At 37.0% G+C, this 17,755-nt stretch overlaps 1 protein-coding gene across 1 annotated transcript in view; it reads right to left on the bottom strand.

The window, feature by feature from the left end:
* The window catches only part of LOC140166282 (uncharacterized), a 35,299-nt gene extending 22,182 nt beyond the window's left edge, over positions 1–13,117 (bottom strand). Inside the window, exons 1-2 of the mRNA XM_072189693.1 lie at positions 11,454–13,117; positions 715–875 (exon numbers count right to left, since the gene is read on the bottom strand). Coding sequence (XP_072045794.1) covers positions 715–875; positions 11,454–13,089 — 1,797 coding nt within the window. The 5' untranslated portion in view covers positions 13,090–13,117. The remainder of the gene's footprint in view (positions 1–714; positions 876–11,453) is intronic.
* Positions 13,118–17,755: the final 4,638 nt, after the last annotated feature.

Genomic DNA, 17,755 nt, shown 5'->3' on the forward strand with positions numbered 1-17,755 from the left:
CTCTCTGGTGTAATGATGTCCCAGTAATACATGATCATGACGTCATTGCACTAAACAATTTCGGCGCGGGAATTTTGAATATCGCGTGTGGAGAGACGACTGTTTTTATTGCTTTTTTTTAATGGTCAATATGAGTTTGCTTTAAATAAAACCATGTGATTCGGGCTTGATAATTATTTTTCTAACATATAAGACATAATGTCGTGATTGCCGGAGACTTGTACCGTATCACGTACACTGGATATGCCATGCTCAGACTGGCTATTCCAGAAAATAAGTGCACACCCCTATAGAGGAGTAACTTTTCAATAAAGGAAATGTCTGGATTTCCTAATTGGCTTTCTGAAAGCGACTGGAATTCCAGTTGCCAATGTTATTGGAAAAAGCTTGGAAATGCAATTAAATGAATGAAAAATCACGGAATTGTCCCAAATAAGTTCTTAAATAAGGATTTCCGATTTTGAACTTATGTTTCTGCTGGATTGTTTTGCCTTTGGACACTTTAAAAGTCTGGATTTCCAACAATCACGACTGGACAAAAAGTCCGGAAATCCGAACTCCTCTATAGTGGGTGTGCATTTATTTTCTGGAATAGCCCACTCTAACAATGCATTTATGAACAAGACAAAGGATTTTTATTATTCGCATTCACATTGATTTCTCAAGTTTGCTTGAAAATTCTTGAATTGAAATTGGAAAAGAAATCCAATATACCTTCATTAAAGATGAGCCCGGGACTGATCCAATTCTGCTCCTCTCAATCTCGCTCCTTTCTGCTGCACCTATACACATGGCTGGTAGTGATGGAGGTGGAAGCATGCCGAACGTCGGCCGAAACTCGACGAACTTGCAAATATCTGTAGTCAGTCCTGGACCTGTCGGTAAAATAAAATAAGCAAAAGGGTATTATATCGTATGCTGGATAACTTATTAAACGATTACCAAATGCCACAACTATTGTTTTGTACCTCCGCATAGCTCCTATAGCGAGGTATCCAATTATGCATGGGTGGGTTAATATAATATAATACCCGTCAACTGGTACTCAATCACCTGTGTTTATGTCTCCATAACATTAGGCGGGGATAATCCTAAGAGTACAGTTGTGTGTGTTTGCTTGGCCTATAGTAAACAAATCAATATCCCAAATGACAGTTCTTATGTGTCATGGTGAATTTTGTACTGTATTAAAAAAAATGGCTCATCGTTTCCCATTGTGTCCTCCACCCGATTTGGACGCGAATAATATGTGACGTGTCATGTCAAAAGCAGACACTTTTGGGCAGGATCGTAAATGGCGAAATAGCCAAAAATCTGTCTGGGGTGATTTTTTTCACAATTTGGGTTTGTTGCGAATTTGTGATTTTATTAATGTTTAAAATATTGTCTGATAGTTTCAGACTGGAATATAACTGGCATCTGGTATTTTTTGAGACATTTTTCCAAGATAATTCCTACTCTTTTTATAATACCATAACTTACGTTGTGGAGCAAAATATCTCTATATTTAAGATATGTAAAAACCTCAAAATTGATAACCTGCCCAAAAGTGTCTGTTTTTGACATGACACGTCACATATAGTCTATAATGTGCTTGGAACAAGCACCGTAACTCTTTACCCAATTCCAAATTATTCCCTTAAAGCCATAATTATTATAACATTTGCTGAGGAGAACGCCCTCAATTTTCTTTTTAAATTCTGGTTTTTACACGATTGTAATGTACTTTAGTCAATAAAGATACTCTGCAAAAATCAAGACTTTAGGTGCTGTAGTTTTGTCAAAATCCGAGATTTTGAATAAAGCGATGGAACCGGCGTTTTATTATTACGATGGAAATATTGGTCGAACACGTATGCACAGTACGTACACGGCGTGCGGGATACACATACACACACACCCCGAGGATCGTACCGTATTACAACCGCGGGAGTAACATGCATGGGCGCTAGTAGTAAATTCCAATTTTCTATGCTTTACCTCACTTGTTCGGCTCAAAATTAAAGGGGACATATCTGACAGTAAAAGCTAACATTTTATGAAAAATAAATACTGATCTATTTTTACAGAAATGTTATAATATGGCTTTAAGGTTACTAGCCACTATTTTAAATTGTTGCGATTTGGTAGTTCACAGCATCTTACGAATGGTAGTGAGCTTTGGCAAAAATTGCATTGATCATTTCATAGCGAGTGTGTAGAAGATTCAAATATCATATACTTTTGTACATGTAGGTCATATGGTTCTTGAGTTATGTTGTAAAGAGGACTGAAACAACAACACTTTTGTAAAACGTACATAACTCATTAACAACAATAAATCAAGCAAGTTTTCAAAGTATATGATTTGTAGAATAAACTGTTGCAAAACATCAAAGTGTTATTTTTTATTCTTAAACACTTGAGAACGTTCCTGCAATCTTATTGGTTCATACCCAGCTTTACCCGTGTGATATGACACGATATCACACGGGTCAGCGCGTGTGCGTCGATGCGATACGCGTACTCGCTATTTGGACCAATTGGAGGCGCACAGCACCAACGGGACTGATCGATTTTAAGCCCTAGGTAATTCCTTGCAAAATGTAGGATTTAACTTGATTAAAATTTGTATGATATTTTTATTTGAATTGCAGTGTTTAAGAATGAGAATAAAGGTATTGTTTTTTAGCCGTTTTCGTGCATCTATCGTCTCATATAACACGGGCGACATCATTATTTTGGGCGTAAAACAACTCGGCTTCGCCTCGTTGTTTTACTTAAAATAATGATGTCGCCCGTGTTATATGAGACGATAGATGCACTCCAGCGGCTAAAAACAATATCTTTATTTTCTAAATAATATGATTTTAGATAATGAAAGTCGATTTCTTTTGGCTGCTTGACCAATAATACATACTCTGCCCTTAAAGCAGGTAACAAAAAGCACTGCCAAATATGTTGCTCATAATAACATATTTTGTCAGTAGATTAATCAATACAAATTAATATATTTTCAGTATTGTAAGGAGCATGGTGGCGGACCGAATAAGTTTTGGAAAGCATTCTTTAATCATGTTGGATCGCACTGGCATATAGGAGGTAGATTGTCGCTGACTGAACTCGGTTCATTGCGCCCTCGTACGTACATATAGCCTTTTAGATGCAATTAAGAGTATCAGTAAATGATGGCTCTACATGTACATGTACATCCATGAACATTCAATTTTCGAGTTTTACTTCGCTACTACAGCAGTGTCGTTTCCACTGATTGATATACACATTTGATAAAATATTAATTTCACAAGTCAAAAAAGTTCTAATCACCAGCGTGCAACACTTTGAATTGTTTCACCGAATGTAAGTGGCCCTACAGACTTTTTATTCGACGTAGAATATTCGATGTAACAAATTTTCCCCCAATACAATCGGACATTCCTAAGCAAAGATATTGAATTCGTAAGTTATGGTATTATAAAATTGGAAATTGAGATATCGGCCTTTAAAAATATTATTGACAATGTTGAGAGTAGGAATTACCTTGAAAAAGTCTCAAAAAATACAAGATGCCAGTTATATTCCGGTCTGAAACTATCAGACAATATTTTAAAATTAATAACATCACAAATTCGCAACAAACCCAAATTGTGAAAAAATCACCTCCGTGCAGATTTTTGGCTATTTCTCAATTTACGTTCCTGCCCAAAAGTGTCTCCTTTTGACATGACACGTCACATATAAAACCGGTGAAATATAAATTTACATAACCCATCAACTTTATACCAAAATAATATGACCTCGCACCTTGCATTTTATACTGTTTTTATGAATGATTGCTTAAAAAAATGTACAGCTGCACCCAACTTCATGTGAAATAGAGGACATCGCATTCAATGGAAATTAAATCATATTTCATTATCACTATCTTAATTATAAATCATAATTAAGAGTCTCTAAAACAAATACACACAAACCAGTACATGTATGAGTGAATTATTTGTCCACTGGTTTGTTGAATTGACCAACTAAAACTAAAGGAACTTGAGCACAACTCCCTCCATAGCTAAGGGGCGCGAGAACAAGCTTGTTAGCAAATGTCATGGAAACGGCATGATTTCACCAATGGGTATTATTAGCATCAATAACATGTAATAAGGAGGAATAATATAGGAATCGGGTTTCTAGTTTAAGGGCATTTACATGGTTGCTTACAGGACTAAGGGACACACCATTAGATTCTCAGGGTGGGGGTAGGAAGTTTAAAAAAAAAAAACTTCACCCACTACATGAGCAAAAAAAAAAACTTTCCCCACCAACACTAAAAAAAAAAAAAAAAACCTTCCCCACCTAACTGTGTATAATGCATGAAATTAAAAAAAAAAACTTAGCCGCCTTCGGCGGCGAAAAAAAAAACTTCAGCCGCCTTCGGCGGCGAAAAAAAATTCTTCCCCGACCCTAACTTCCTACCCCCCTGAGTATCAAATGGTGCGTCCCTAAAGCAAATAATTGTTGCAAAAACAAACAGAAGCACGCGGGCGATAATTAGTGAATGTCACTTGTTAGATTCAGTGTTGATAACCAAAAAAAAAACACCCGAAACTATGAGGGAAAACGTACGCATATAAAGCGATGGTCAACTGAAAAGTTTCTTCTGCACATTTTAATGCATAGCAGAGCCTAACGTCTCACAAATATGCACGTATCATTTACATTATTTGACTTCGAAAAAAAAAAGCCAGACTTCATCATGCACTATTGTTGAAATTATATAGACAAGTCAGATGAAGATTGAAATTGCAAACGCTTAATTAAGACTTACAAATATGATTGCTGATATCATAAACAAATTCAAGAAACATGTCATATCTCCACAAGAAAATACAACTACATTACAATACAAATTGTGAGAGGTCTAAAAAAGGAAGAAGCGACATTGAAAGGCGATGCGCAACAAAAAGGGAGAAGGGATAACGCAATGCACTAAAATGACACCAAATGGCTCAATCTAAACATGGAGTCATCCTATGCGCTCATTATACCCACCACCATTACACCTGTATGTAGGATGGGCAATCAAGAGTAAGGAAGGGGTGGGTCCAAACCTGGCATTATACTCGTATTTTTAAACTGGTGGGTTACTTGCATTATTTTCCTAATACTGTTCTGAAAATGGCATGGGTGTACTATAGTGGGCAAAACAAGTATCTGTACACTAAAAGCAAGTGCCATTTAAAACAAAATTACAACATAAAGTGGTCAATAGATGGAGAATTTTGTTCTACATATTTGAAAACCTCATTCGGCACGATACGACTTTATTTGCCCAACTTATAGCAATTTTAATGCAAAAAAGAGGACTGGCTATTGTGACGGGCTCATTACAGCGCGACAGTTCAACACTCACTTGCCGTGCTCATAATTAGCATATTTTGAAAGAAAAGTCTATGTAAATTGTGTTACTTTAGAAATGCTCTCTTTTTCATTCAAATTGTATAATTTGACAAATAAGTTACATCGTGCCGATTGAGGTATCAATATACGCAGAACCAAATTCTAAATCTAGGTTTAGGTATAGTTTTTTTTTAAATATTAGGCAAAATAAAAAATACTTATGTCTCAAAGCCCATGGCAGTTTCAAAAACAAATGCCGAATGCGGTTTTTTTTTAAAGATTTTTTTAAAGATTTTGATTTTGAATTAAGATGCCATTTTCGAGTGTTCAAAAGTACACAGCATAAAATTGTGGTTGATTTACACAATTGATGTACAAATCTCAATTGTTTTGTACCTAAACAATGCGAGTATCGATTCAAGTAACTTTTCTTCGAAATTTGTCTCAGAATTCATGATTTTATGGCAAAAAACTATTTAATAAAAAGCAAGGAAATAATAAAAAATGAATTTGCCATTTCAGCTGACATGGAAGCGCTAAAACCCAAACACGCGCGGCGGCTTTGAGACATAATAAAACAGGCAAAAACCATCCCTATATGTGACCGTACACGTCGAATGAGCCGTAAATTCCTCCCCCGGTCAATTTTGTTTTATTTCGTGTTTAGAAAATATACATCATAAGCTTTAAAATGATATATTATTTGACTTCAAACGATATCCAGAAGTGGGGTTATGTTTTATTGAACTTTGCCCCTTCAACAAAATGGTAGCTTTTTTCGTTTCTACATGTGCCTCTTTTGTCACATTGCTGGCAATAAATATCAAACAGTCATAATTGGCGGTCATTTCAAATCATCCCCAAGTCAACGAGGTTCAAGAAAGTTCTCTCATTGTTAATTGTTGGTTATACATACCTATACAAAATACAATGCCCACTACTTGACCAGGATTTAGCCAAAGCAAACAAAGACCAGGGCTATTAAAAATTCAATAGCCATCTAAGGTAGAATCTTATTACCCTCTTCAACAATAGGATTATTGATTGGTGTTTGACTATCAAAATGAAATGAGATAGATGTCGCGCCAGCTAGAGGGACCGATGGATACGACCTTCATACACATTTTACCCTGTAACTCAGAATACAATTTAGGGAATTTACGGCTCATTCGTGCTGTACGGTCACATATTAGAATTAAGTTAACCTTTCGGTTTTTAAAACTATACATTAAGAATGCTATATTTTTTGTTGGTAACTTTGTGGAAAAAATGTAAACTAACTAGCATTGACCGTTTCTTATTTATGAACCATCAACCATTAATGTTAACGATACCCATTTTCTATTTTTGCCCACGGAAGCTGATTGAAAATACAATCTACGTAAGATCTTCAATTTCATTAATCTTGATTGGTACTGCAGTAGTACGGGTGGTTCAAGTGGCAGAAGCATTATTTGTAACTAAACTGAGCTCAAAAAGAAACTTATAATTTTTCACAAGGTCATATCTTGAAATCCTGTCCATCAAATTGAACCAAAATTACACACAGATTTACTTCAATACTCTACTCTTAACACATGTGAGTAACCAAGCAGTTATCCAACTGACACAACAGCAAAATGAACTGACATGGGACAGCTTCCTGGACCACATTCACAGCCCAGCCCTGTTTCATAAAAAAGTGTATGAAAAGCAGAAAGCAGCACCGTTTTATCATCTGTGCAAGGATCTTGTGTGCATTCTCACAGATTTTTTGTCCTGGGTGCCAAATGTTGGGCTGCGAAAGTAAAGGAAGTCCAGGAAGCTGTCCCATGACAGTGCATTTTGCTGTTGTGTCAGTTGGACAACTGCTTGGTTACTGACATGTGCTTTGAGTAGAGTATTAAGGTAATTATGGTTGATTTACACAATTGATGTACAAATCTCAATTGTTTTGTACCTAAACAATGCGAGTATCGATTCAAGTAACTTTTCTTCGAAATTTGTCTCAGAATTCATGATTTTATGGCAAAAAACTATTTAATAAAAAGCAAGGAAATAATAAAAAATGAATTTGCCATTTCAGCTGACATGGAAGCGCTAAAACCCAAACACGCGCGGCGGCTTTGAGACATAATAAAACAGGCAAAAACCATCCCTATATGTGACCGTACACGTCGAATGAGCCGTAAATTCCTCCCCCGGTCAATTTTGTTTTATTTCGTGTTTAGAAAATATACATCATAAGCTTTAAAATGATATATTATTTGACTTCAAACGATATCCAGAAGTGGGGTTATGTTTTATTGAACTTTGCCCTTCAACAAAATGGTAGCTTTTTCGTTTCTACATGTGCCTCTTTTGTCACATTGCTGGCAATAAATATCAAACAGTCATAATTGGCGGTCATTTCAAATCATCCCCAAGTCAACGAGGTTCAAGAAAGTTCTCTCATTGTTAATTGTTGGTTATACATACCTATACAAAATACAATGCCCACTACTTGACCAGGATTTAGCCAAAGCAAACAAAGACCAGGGCTATTAAAAATTCAATAGCCATCTAAGGTAGAATCTTATTACCCTCTTCAACAATAGGATTATTGATTGGTGTTTGACTATCAAAATGAAATGAGATAGATGTCGCGCCAGCTAGAGGGACCGATGGATACGACCTTCATACACATTTTACCCTGTAACTCAGAATACAATTTAGGGAATTTACGGCTCATTCGTGCTGTACGGTCACATATTAGAATTAAGTTAACCTTTCGGTTTTTAAAACTATACATTAAGAATGCTATATTTTTTGTTGGTAACTTTGTGGAAAAATGTAAACTAACTAGCATTGACCGTTTCTTATTTATGAACCATCAACCATTAATGTTAACGATACCCATTTTCTATTTTTGCCCACGGAAGCTGATTGAAAATACAATCTACGTAAGATCTTCAATTTCATTAATCTTGATTGGTACTGCAGTAGTACGGGTGGTTCAAGTGGCAGAAGCATTATTTGTAACTAAACTGAGCTCAAAAAGAAACTTATAATTTTTCACAAGGTCATATCTTGAAATCCTGTCCATCAAATTGAACCAAAATTACACACAGATTTACTTCAATACTCTACTCTTAACACATGTGAGTAACCAAGCAGTTATCCAACTGACACAACAGCAAAATGAACTGACATGGGACAGCTTCCTGGACCACATTCACAGCCCAGCCCTGTTTCATAAAAAAAAGTGTATGAAAAGCAGAAAGCAGCACCGTTTTATCATCTGTGCAAGGATCTTGTGTGCATTCTCACAGATTTTTTTGTCCTGGGTGCCAAATGTTGGGCTGCGAAAGTAAAGGAAGTCCAGGAAGCTGTCCCATGACAGTGCATTTTGCTGTTGTGTCAGTTGGACAACTGCTTGGTTACTGACATGTGCTTTGAGTAGAGTATTAAGGTAACCCTGTGTGTAATTTTGGTTCATTTTGATTGACAGTATTTTAAGATATGACCTTGTGATTCACAAGTTGTAAAAAATTATAAGTTTCTTTTCGAGCTCAGTTTATTTTCACATTGTCATTGCTTCAGTGATGTTTATTGTTTATATTCAAAGTGTACAGAGTGGTTACTATATGTGGGGTTTTTTTCAAAATACCGAAAGGAAATGCGTGTAGATTGAAGGGGAGTTCATTACGAATAACAAAATAAATTATACACTAAGCCAAAAAAGGAACTTAGGCCTATAATTTTTCACAAAGTCATATCTTAAAATCCTGTGTATCAAAATGAACCAAAATTACACAGCACAGGATATTTTTTATTTTTGTCTGGTACCAATAGTATTTTAAGACAAGTGCGATAGCAGAAGCCATATTTTTTCCAAGTATGTTTCAATGCATGCGCAAGATACAAATCTGAACTGACTTTTAACTCAAAATTAAAGACTCGGATAGCGACATTTTCACGTATTTATTGTGGGACCAGAGAGCACATCGGACATATCCAGGGGCGTAGCCAGCTTTCTTGGTCAGGGGGGGCAAAATAAAATTTTGGGGGCACAGACGAAAAAAATTGCAGTTGCATCATACAATACATAGAGACTGTATGTCTTCGAGCTTCCTGAAAAGGGCCTTACTGGGATGATGTGCGCGCGTAACGCGAAAAAAAATGGTATTTTACACTATTTTCGCCCATTATCCGGCTAAAAAGGGCTTTATTGTTACAATTTGCGCGCTGTAGCGCGGAAAATTTTGTATTTTACACTATTTTGGCCCTGAATTTTGCTAGAAAAGGGCTCCTTGCCCTTTTTCTTTTCCTTTGCCCTCCTGATTTTCTCTTTCATTTTTTGTCAGCGGGGCACTTTTTCTTTCATTTTTTTGTCAGGGGGGGCACTCTGCCCCACCTGCCCCCCCCACCCCCCTGCTGGCTACGCTACTGGACATATCGAATTGCATTTTGAATAGGAATGCACATCTGATATCAAATAATTTTGATTCTTTAGTTAATCTGTGAGTGAGTGGAATAGTGTAGAGCAAGACCTGTTTCTTGAAGATTTCTTGTGCTGGGTGCAATTTATTGGGCTGTGAATGTGATCCAGGAAGCTGTTCCATGTCAGTGCATTTTGCTGTTGTGTCAGTTAGACAACTGCTTGGTTACTGACATGTGTTTAGAGTATAGAAATAATCCTGTGTGTAATTTTGGTTCATTTTGATGCACAGGATTTTAAGCTATTAACTAAAGAATCAAAATTATTTGATATCAGATGTGCATTCCTATTCAAAATGCAATTCGATATGTCCGATGTGCTCTCTGGTCCCACAATAAATACGTGAAAATGTCGCTATCCGAGTCTTTAATTTTGAGTTAAAAGTCAGTTCAGATTTGTATCTTGCGCATGCATTGAAACATACTTGGGAAAAAATATGGCTTCTGCTATCGCACTTGTCTTAAAATACTATTGGTACCAGACAAAAATAAAAAATTGGGGTTGCATTAAAAGGTTCATAAAAATAAAACGATTGATATGATTCACTTGATTTTTTCCACCCACTGTCATTATAATAATGTAACATTGATACGCTTCAGCAACTTAAAAGCTGAAACTTGTTTCTGAAATGAATACGGCTACTTTGCCTTACTGTACTTCTATTTCGACTAATCTCGTATTAAGCAACGGCATCATTGCAATTATATTGAAATTGGTTGTTTTAATGAGAGTTTTTGATGTTCTGAAACAGTCAGTTAGTTTGGATCTCATTTTCTTCTCAATATGAAAATCTGAGTGTTCTCTGGGGCAGTTTGTCTAAGGAAGTTTTACCGGTATGCGGTATTACAGCACATGGACCATGTGGACGCATGAGTCATACATGTTAACTAAAACATTATTGTGTTTTGATGAATCCAAGTGTGTGAAAGTATTGGATCCAACACATAATGATTCAGCAACTCAAGGCAAGTAGTTATTGATTTATTGATCAAATATTGGGTTTCCCTCATTTTTGACTGTAACTCCACAACTGTTGTTTGTGTTGAAATAAAATTTCAAGTGCATTAGTTGTAGTCCTTGCCCTATAATATACATATCTTACTTGTCACCAATGCGCTATAATTTTTGAGAAAAATGCAAAAATAGGCACAAAATTGGGCAGGGGTGTAGTACCCCCTTAACTAAGTGAAAAGGTTACAATATTCCTTTATTTGGTTAGATTTTACAGATTTATTGGCGTTGTTAAAGTTTTTAAAAAAACCTATTAAATTACTATCATTTTTATGATTCCATTCAACAATATTTTGACACAATGTTGTCTGACACTAATGGGCGGTTATTGTTCAATGAGGGGAATACTATATCTATAGACAATCCATGGTTTTAGGGTTTTTATTATTATTAATTACCATACTGTTATGCTTTAGGATTGGGATTAATGTTAGGTTTAAGGTTAGTGTCAGGGTTTGGTCGAAATAATAAACTAAAAGGCAGAGGAATATTAGTGCCAATGTTATTCTGTTTGGTACAGTAAAACCATAATACCTGTATCATTCGAACTGAACTTAAGCTTATTGAAGGCCTAGTGCAATTACTGAACCCAATTCTAATTTTAAATGCTTACCAACAGTTACAGGGCCTCCTAAATAACCCGCATGATCCGCTTCCCAAAGTACCCTCGAAAGATGATCAATATAAGCGATGGCAGCCCGTAATGTGTCAACCTTACTGGTACGACGACTTTGCTGTACCCAGGGCAAAACTCGCCGAAGTTGCTCAAAACCTGAGTTTAATTGAGTCACTCTGTCTCTTTCTCTTGCATTTGCCTGTCTACGTCGCACTTTTTGCGACTCGGGATCCTCGTCAGCATGTTCAGACAATTTTGAGTTCCCAGAATGTCGTCTGCGACGCACAATACGTCGAGTTTCGGCACTTGTAGCGAAAGGCGGTGGGATAACGCGAAGACCCGGCAGATTGCCGGGTAATGTTCCTCGTAGGCCTACGGTGCTGGGGAAAGATGCGTTGGGAAATGGAGGTATTGATGTAATTTTACTTTGTGGTGAAGTAAAACCTGGATGAAGTACTCCGAGTGGACTGGCAAAAACAGTCAAAGGTGGTAGAGTTAAAGACGGTGATGTATGAGCAAAAGAAAACCTGGATAAAAGTTGATGATTTAGGCCTGCAAAAGGGCCAAAACAAGGCCGAATTTGTGGTACTGGACGAATAGGTGAAGTCTCACTGTTGCAACTGTCATTTTCTTTGAGTAAAATCGACGAAACGCTGTGTAAAATTGGTCCACTTTGTATGTTCTCTTTTTTGTTTCTCTCTTTATTAGCATTTAGCGGTGTAGAGTCTATTGCTTTTGATATGACGGCGGGCTCCGTTGCCGCGAGCGATGTGCCTTTAATGCCCGGTAAATTCGGCAGCGGGGTTCGTGTAACTGGTGGTGGAATACGGATCAACGGGCAGTCATCAGCAACGCCGCAAATTGGCATTGGATTTGGTGTCCGTTTACTGTGTTTACTGTCATTTCTTATTTCCAAACGCACTTCTTTGTCATTTTCGGAGTCCGATGAGTTCAGACTGTCAGTTTTCCTATCAAATCCGTCGGAAGACATGCTTTCGGAGGTAGTCTCAGAGTCTATAGTCATTGTCGAATCAGGCCTACCACTGCTGATAATATCATCCACAACTTCAATATGAATTTCATCATCATCATCATCATCACGGTAATTATGTTTATCAATACACATTTTAAATTTAACCATGTTTCCATGTGTTTCAGGGCTGACTATTGTAACAACATCAGTACCCATATCTTCTGGTCCAATATTACTGGCAATACAAGCTTTTCTTGTAATATCTACCAAATCAGTCAAATTATCATCACTTCCTCCAGATGTTGCTGCTAGAGGTGATTGTATCCAAATACTTCTTTCATCTGAAACATCTTCTGTTGGCATAAATAAAATCTGGTGGCTATCAGCATCATCAATTTCTAACACAGAAGATGTTAAAATGGGTACAGAAATCGACTCGGGTGTTTCTGATGTTAGTACCACCGAATTTCCATCGTAACTGCTTCCTTCAAGCACAAGCGTGTAATATGTAGTAGTGGTAGTTGTGTCCGCTGACGTCGCGTTCTCCTCTGGCGGCGATACAACCACCGCGGTGGGTTCACCCGAGGCACTAGCGGCGTGATTGTGAGTGACAATTTGCTCATAGAAACCCGCCTCATTCGGCCCTGCTAACTCTACCATACTTTCACCCACACCAATCACTGCACTCGTTTCCGATTCCATCTCAAGATCAGCCACTCAAGTTCAGATCACCTATCAATAAAATTGTTTTCTAAACTTTCTTGTCGTCTCCAGGTGATAGTTGAGAAACAGTTGTATTAGTTGAAGCACTGGGGTAAAGAAGAACGGCGTATGTTTGACACAGGTGGAAATAGCGTTTATCTGAATGTTGTACACACGTTGTACAGGTGATAGCTAGTTGTTGATAATAATGTTCTGTGATATGATGAGGTGATTGAGGATGTTGTATTTTGTGGAATGCGGTCGCTATTGTTTAGGTGCGAAACACAGGTGCAAACTGCAAAGGATGATTACTTGTTTTGATACACACATTAATATACATTGAAGGACTTGCTTTGTAATTACGTTTGCAACATCAGACTAAACTGAAATCTACTAATTTTGTCGTTTTTATGGCGTTAAAGGCCTACTACAATTTCTGATACCTTATTTATAATTTTTTTGATAAATTATTTCCAAATAAAATAAAGACTTTGAAAACAACGAATGAACGGATTTTTACAATTGATCTTGCATGAGTTCAGAATCCTGATGGTCCATAGGTGTATATCCCAGGGGATGGGGGATACTTTTATTTTATGCAAATTAGCAGTTTCCCCAACATACCTTTTTGATGTAAAGATACATCATACTTGCAATCTTTTTGTTTTTTACTTGGGTATAAAATAATTATGTCCAGGTCAAACCAATAACTGGTCTAAATGAAACCTCTTGGTTACATTTTAGTAAGTGCTTCTGCATGGAATAAAACCTGGAATATTCAATATAACAGAAATAATTATACTAAAATAATTAGCATTGTATGTGTGTCCGGCTATGCGTTTCGCCGCGCTTCGCGACGCATCGATCCGATATTTGAGACATGGGTAGGTGCCGGGAAAATCAATTTGACGGGGTGGTTTCGAAGGTCATGTCCGATGTCAAACTCAAAGGTCACCAAATTGGAGGGTCAAAATTTCTCACTTTTTTCCGATCGGGCTCAAAATTATGTGGGTGGAATCCTGGATACGAGGGAAATACGTGTGCGAAATAATTTCGAGTTCAACGGAGGTCAAAGGTCATCTAGGGCCTAAATTGGTCAAAATTTAAACTTTGTCCGGTCGGCCTCAAACTTGGTTGGTGGAATCCTTGATACGAGGGGAATAGATGCGCAAAATAAAATCAAGGTCAACCAACGTCGTATGAGGAGACCTCATCCGAGGTCCAAGGTCATCTAGGGGCTACATTTTAAACTTCACTGGATTGAGCTTAGGCCTACACTTGGCAAAAGTAATTCTCCATATCATATCACGGGAGCAAAAACAAAGGTCACTCGAGGTCAAAGGTCATATGGGATCAAACGTTAAAATATGTCCGATTGGGCTTAAACGTGGTAAAAAGAATCCTCAATATGACGGGAACATGTCAAAAAGTCAAAAGGGTCGTCAGGGTCGTCAGGGTTCATACAGTATTGCTATAATTGAAGACCGCAATAAAAAGACTAGTTCGCGTATGACGTCCTGTCAAGTAGACCAAAAATGCTGTACTGCGCAGGTCAGCAATCAATTACGTTGCGCCTTTGCTTTGACGTCAGACGCAAACTAGTCTTTTTAATTCGGTCCTTAATTATATCATTCTGTGTACTACTAAAATAATGAGCGGTGTCTGTGTGTGCGGCTATGTGCTCTGACGCGCTTTGACGCATTGATGCGATATTTAGGATATAGATCGATACCTGGCATTCCATGTTGACTGGGTGGTTTATAAGGTCATCGGAGGTCAAAGGTACCGGGCTTGCGCTGTTTGTGGGGTGTTTTGAAGGTCATCGGAGGTCAAGGTCAAAGATCGTGATTTTAAACTTGGTCTTATCGGACAAAAACCTGGTGGGTGGAATACCTGATATGAGAGAAATATAATTATACACAAAATAAGATCGAGGTCAACCGATGTCAAAGGTCATCCAGGGGCTAAATTATAAACTTAGTGGCTTGAATCCTTGATATCAGGGGAATATAATGTACAAAATAAAATCGAGTCAACCGAGGTCAAAGATCATCTAGGGACTAAATTTTAAGCTTCACCCGATTATGATATAAAATTGGATTGATTGAGCCCATATATATTGGTCGAGCTATGAGTTTTAAAATATTGGACGAGACGTAGTCGAGTCCAATATTTTAAAACTCATAGTGAGACCAATACATATTGGGCGTAAAGCATCCAATTTTATCATTACTTATGTTTTGGATCCAATATTTTCACACACTTGGACTCATTAAAACATAATAATGCTTAAACTTGGTGGGTGGAATACTTCATATGAGGGGAGCAGGAGAAAATTAAATCGAGGTCATCCGAGGTCAAAGGTCACCCAGGAGCTTAATTTTTAAACATTGCCCGATTGGGCTTAAACTTGGTGATAGTAACTAAATTTAATTCTCCTTATCACGGGAGCATCTATGCACAAAATCAAAACAAGGCAACTCGAGGTCAAAGGTCAAATGGGGTAAAACATTAAAGTACGCCCAATCGGGCTTAAACATGGTAAAAAGAATTCTCAATATGACGGGAACAAAAACTCAAAAAGTCATAAGTTGAACTACCTGATATCTATAATTAGCGATTATAAAAACGAGATAGAGTATACCTAATTTCTAAAAAAAATTTTGGGTTCAAAATATTTTTTATGCCTGTGCCACCAAATAATCAGCAATTATATAGATCAGTCGATTTTATCACAATTATCATGACCATTGTATAAAAAGTGAAAATAACTCTGAAAGTATGTCTATCTTCGGTGTCTATTGCTTGCGTCCGTGCCAAATTCGGCAGCCTTATCTAAATAAAAGTACTTATTAATGTCATTTTGATGTCAGATTTTGTCTTTGTTAGATTGCTTACACGTTGGCCATTTGTTTAGTTCAGTAGCACATCTATGGTTATTATAAAGATACAAAAATCTTAATTTTACTAGGGAGTTCTGATTCAGCAAATCGTTGGATGCGCCTTTATGACGCAACCGAACGATCGTCTTGATTCCAAGGCAACAGCAAGGAATATCAAATCTGGAAATGGTGCTATTTAAAGAAAAAATAGCATAACCATCGAGCTACTAGAAGCTCGATGATATAACCTATCGTTATTAAAGTGACCCATTGACTTCGATCATAATTATGTAATACCAGTTCTAGCCAACACAACAATACTATAACATATTAAAAATCCAGAAACACACGCAACATGCTCGAAATGTCTTGAATCGGCGATAATTCTTGACCAAAAAGCCAACTACGTTCGGCATGTCATCGTTTTGTACCAATTTTTCACCAAGGGGGCCAAAGTGGACCAGGAATTTACCAGTGTATGTTGGAAATAATTGTTAAACTTTCACTCACCGAAATTTTAATTTCCTCACTTCTCGTCAACCAAAAATACACAAATAATATCTTTTTCTACTCACAAACGACGGTAACACAGAAAAATTGCCGTTACTTTCACAAAAATCGTCCGATTTTGATGTGATTTTCCGACTGAACGCTAAAATGTCCTTCAATACAAAAATGTCGTCGTTTGTGTACATGACTATATGCCATGCACATCGTCATCATCCCTATATCTTCATGTCAAAAATTGCCGTGATAGTACTGCGAATTTCTCGTTTTTCAATAGCTACGCATGGCGATTTTGTTCGACAGTTCGAGAGAGGCCGAGCGACTCAGGCTAAGCATATTACGACTATCATATGAGATACCATCAAGTTCTATTCTACACATTATTACGATTTGCGCATGCTCTAGTATCCCATATGGTGTTGCTATTACAAGGAAATTCGATTTGTTTTGAGCTAAAACCAAGGTTTTGTTTTAAATACACTAACTTGAAATTAAATACACTAATTAGCGGTCATCACTGTTTGCTCTGGATACATTTTTACTGCATTTTTGGCGTAACGATTTTTAAATCGAAAGTTAAAATTGTGATATATTTAATTTTGAGAATTACAATTATATAAAGGAACACATTTATGATCCAGGTGCTTGTATAATAGAAAATTCGATCACACGTGTATATCACAATGCATATGTAAACTTTCTTTATCTGTGTCAACAATAGAATATTGATCACCAACGGAGTATGGGGCTTTATGAAATTTTTTTTTATAATATAGCGTGTTGACACTGTGCCATGTCGCCACAAAATAGTTTCAAACATGCTTCTTCCTTTACGTGTCACTTCTGTGTCATTTTATTCCACGGTTGTGGCATGTAGAACTTAGTAATTTTAAAGAAAAGTTGAACAATGATGGCGCTATTTATTTCAATTCTTGTTTGCATCGTTACAAGGGGTAGACACTTGTAAAATGGTATTATAGAACATCAGCAAACAGACTAACAAATGACAAGCGAATTTTCAACAAAAAAAATTATCATGAAATGTAAAGTATAACTCATATTATTTGGCTAATTTCAATTTATGTAAATAGCGCCTCAATTTTCACACGAATGTACAACGCTAAAATGTCCTTCAATACAAAAAAATCGTCGCTTGTGTACATGACTATGCCATGTCGCCACAAAATAGTTTCAAACATGCTTCTTCCTTTACGTGTCACTTTTTTCTGTGTCAT

Source organism: Amphiura filiformis, chromosome 12, assembly GCF_039555335.1.
Source record: "Amphiura filiformis chromosome 12, Afil_fr2py, whole genome shotgun sequence".
Classification (NCBI taxonomy): Eukaryota; Metazoa; Echinodermata; class Ophiuroidea; order Amphilepidida; family Amphiuridae; genus Amphiura; species Amphiura filiformis.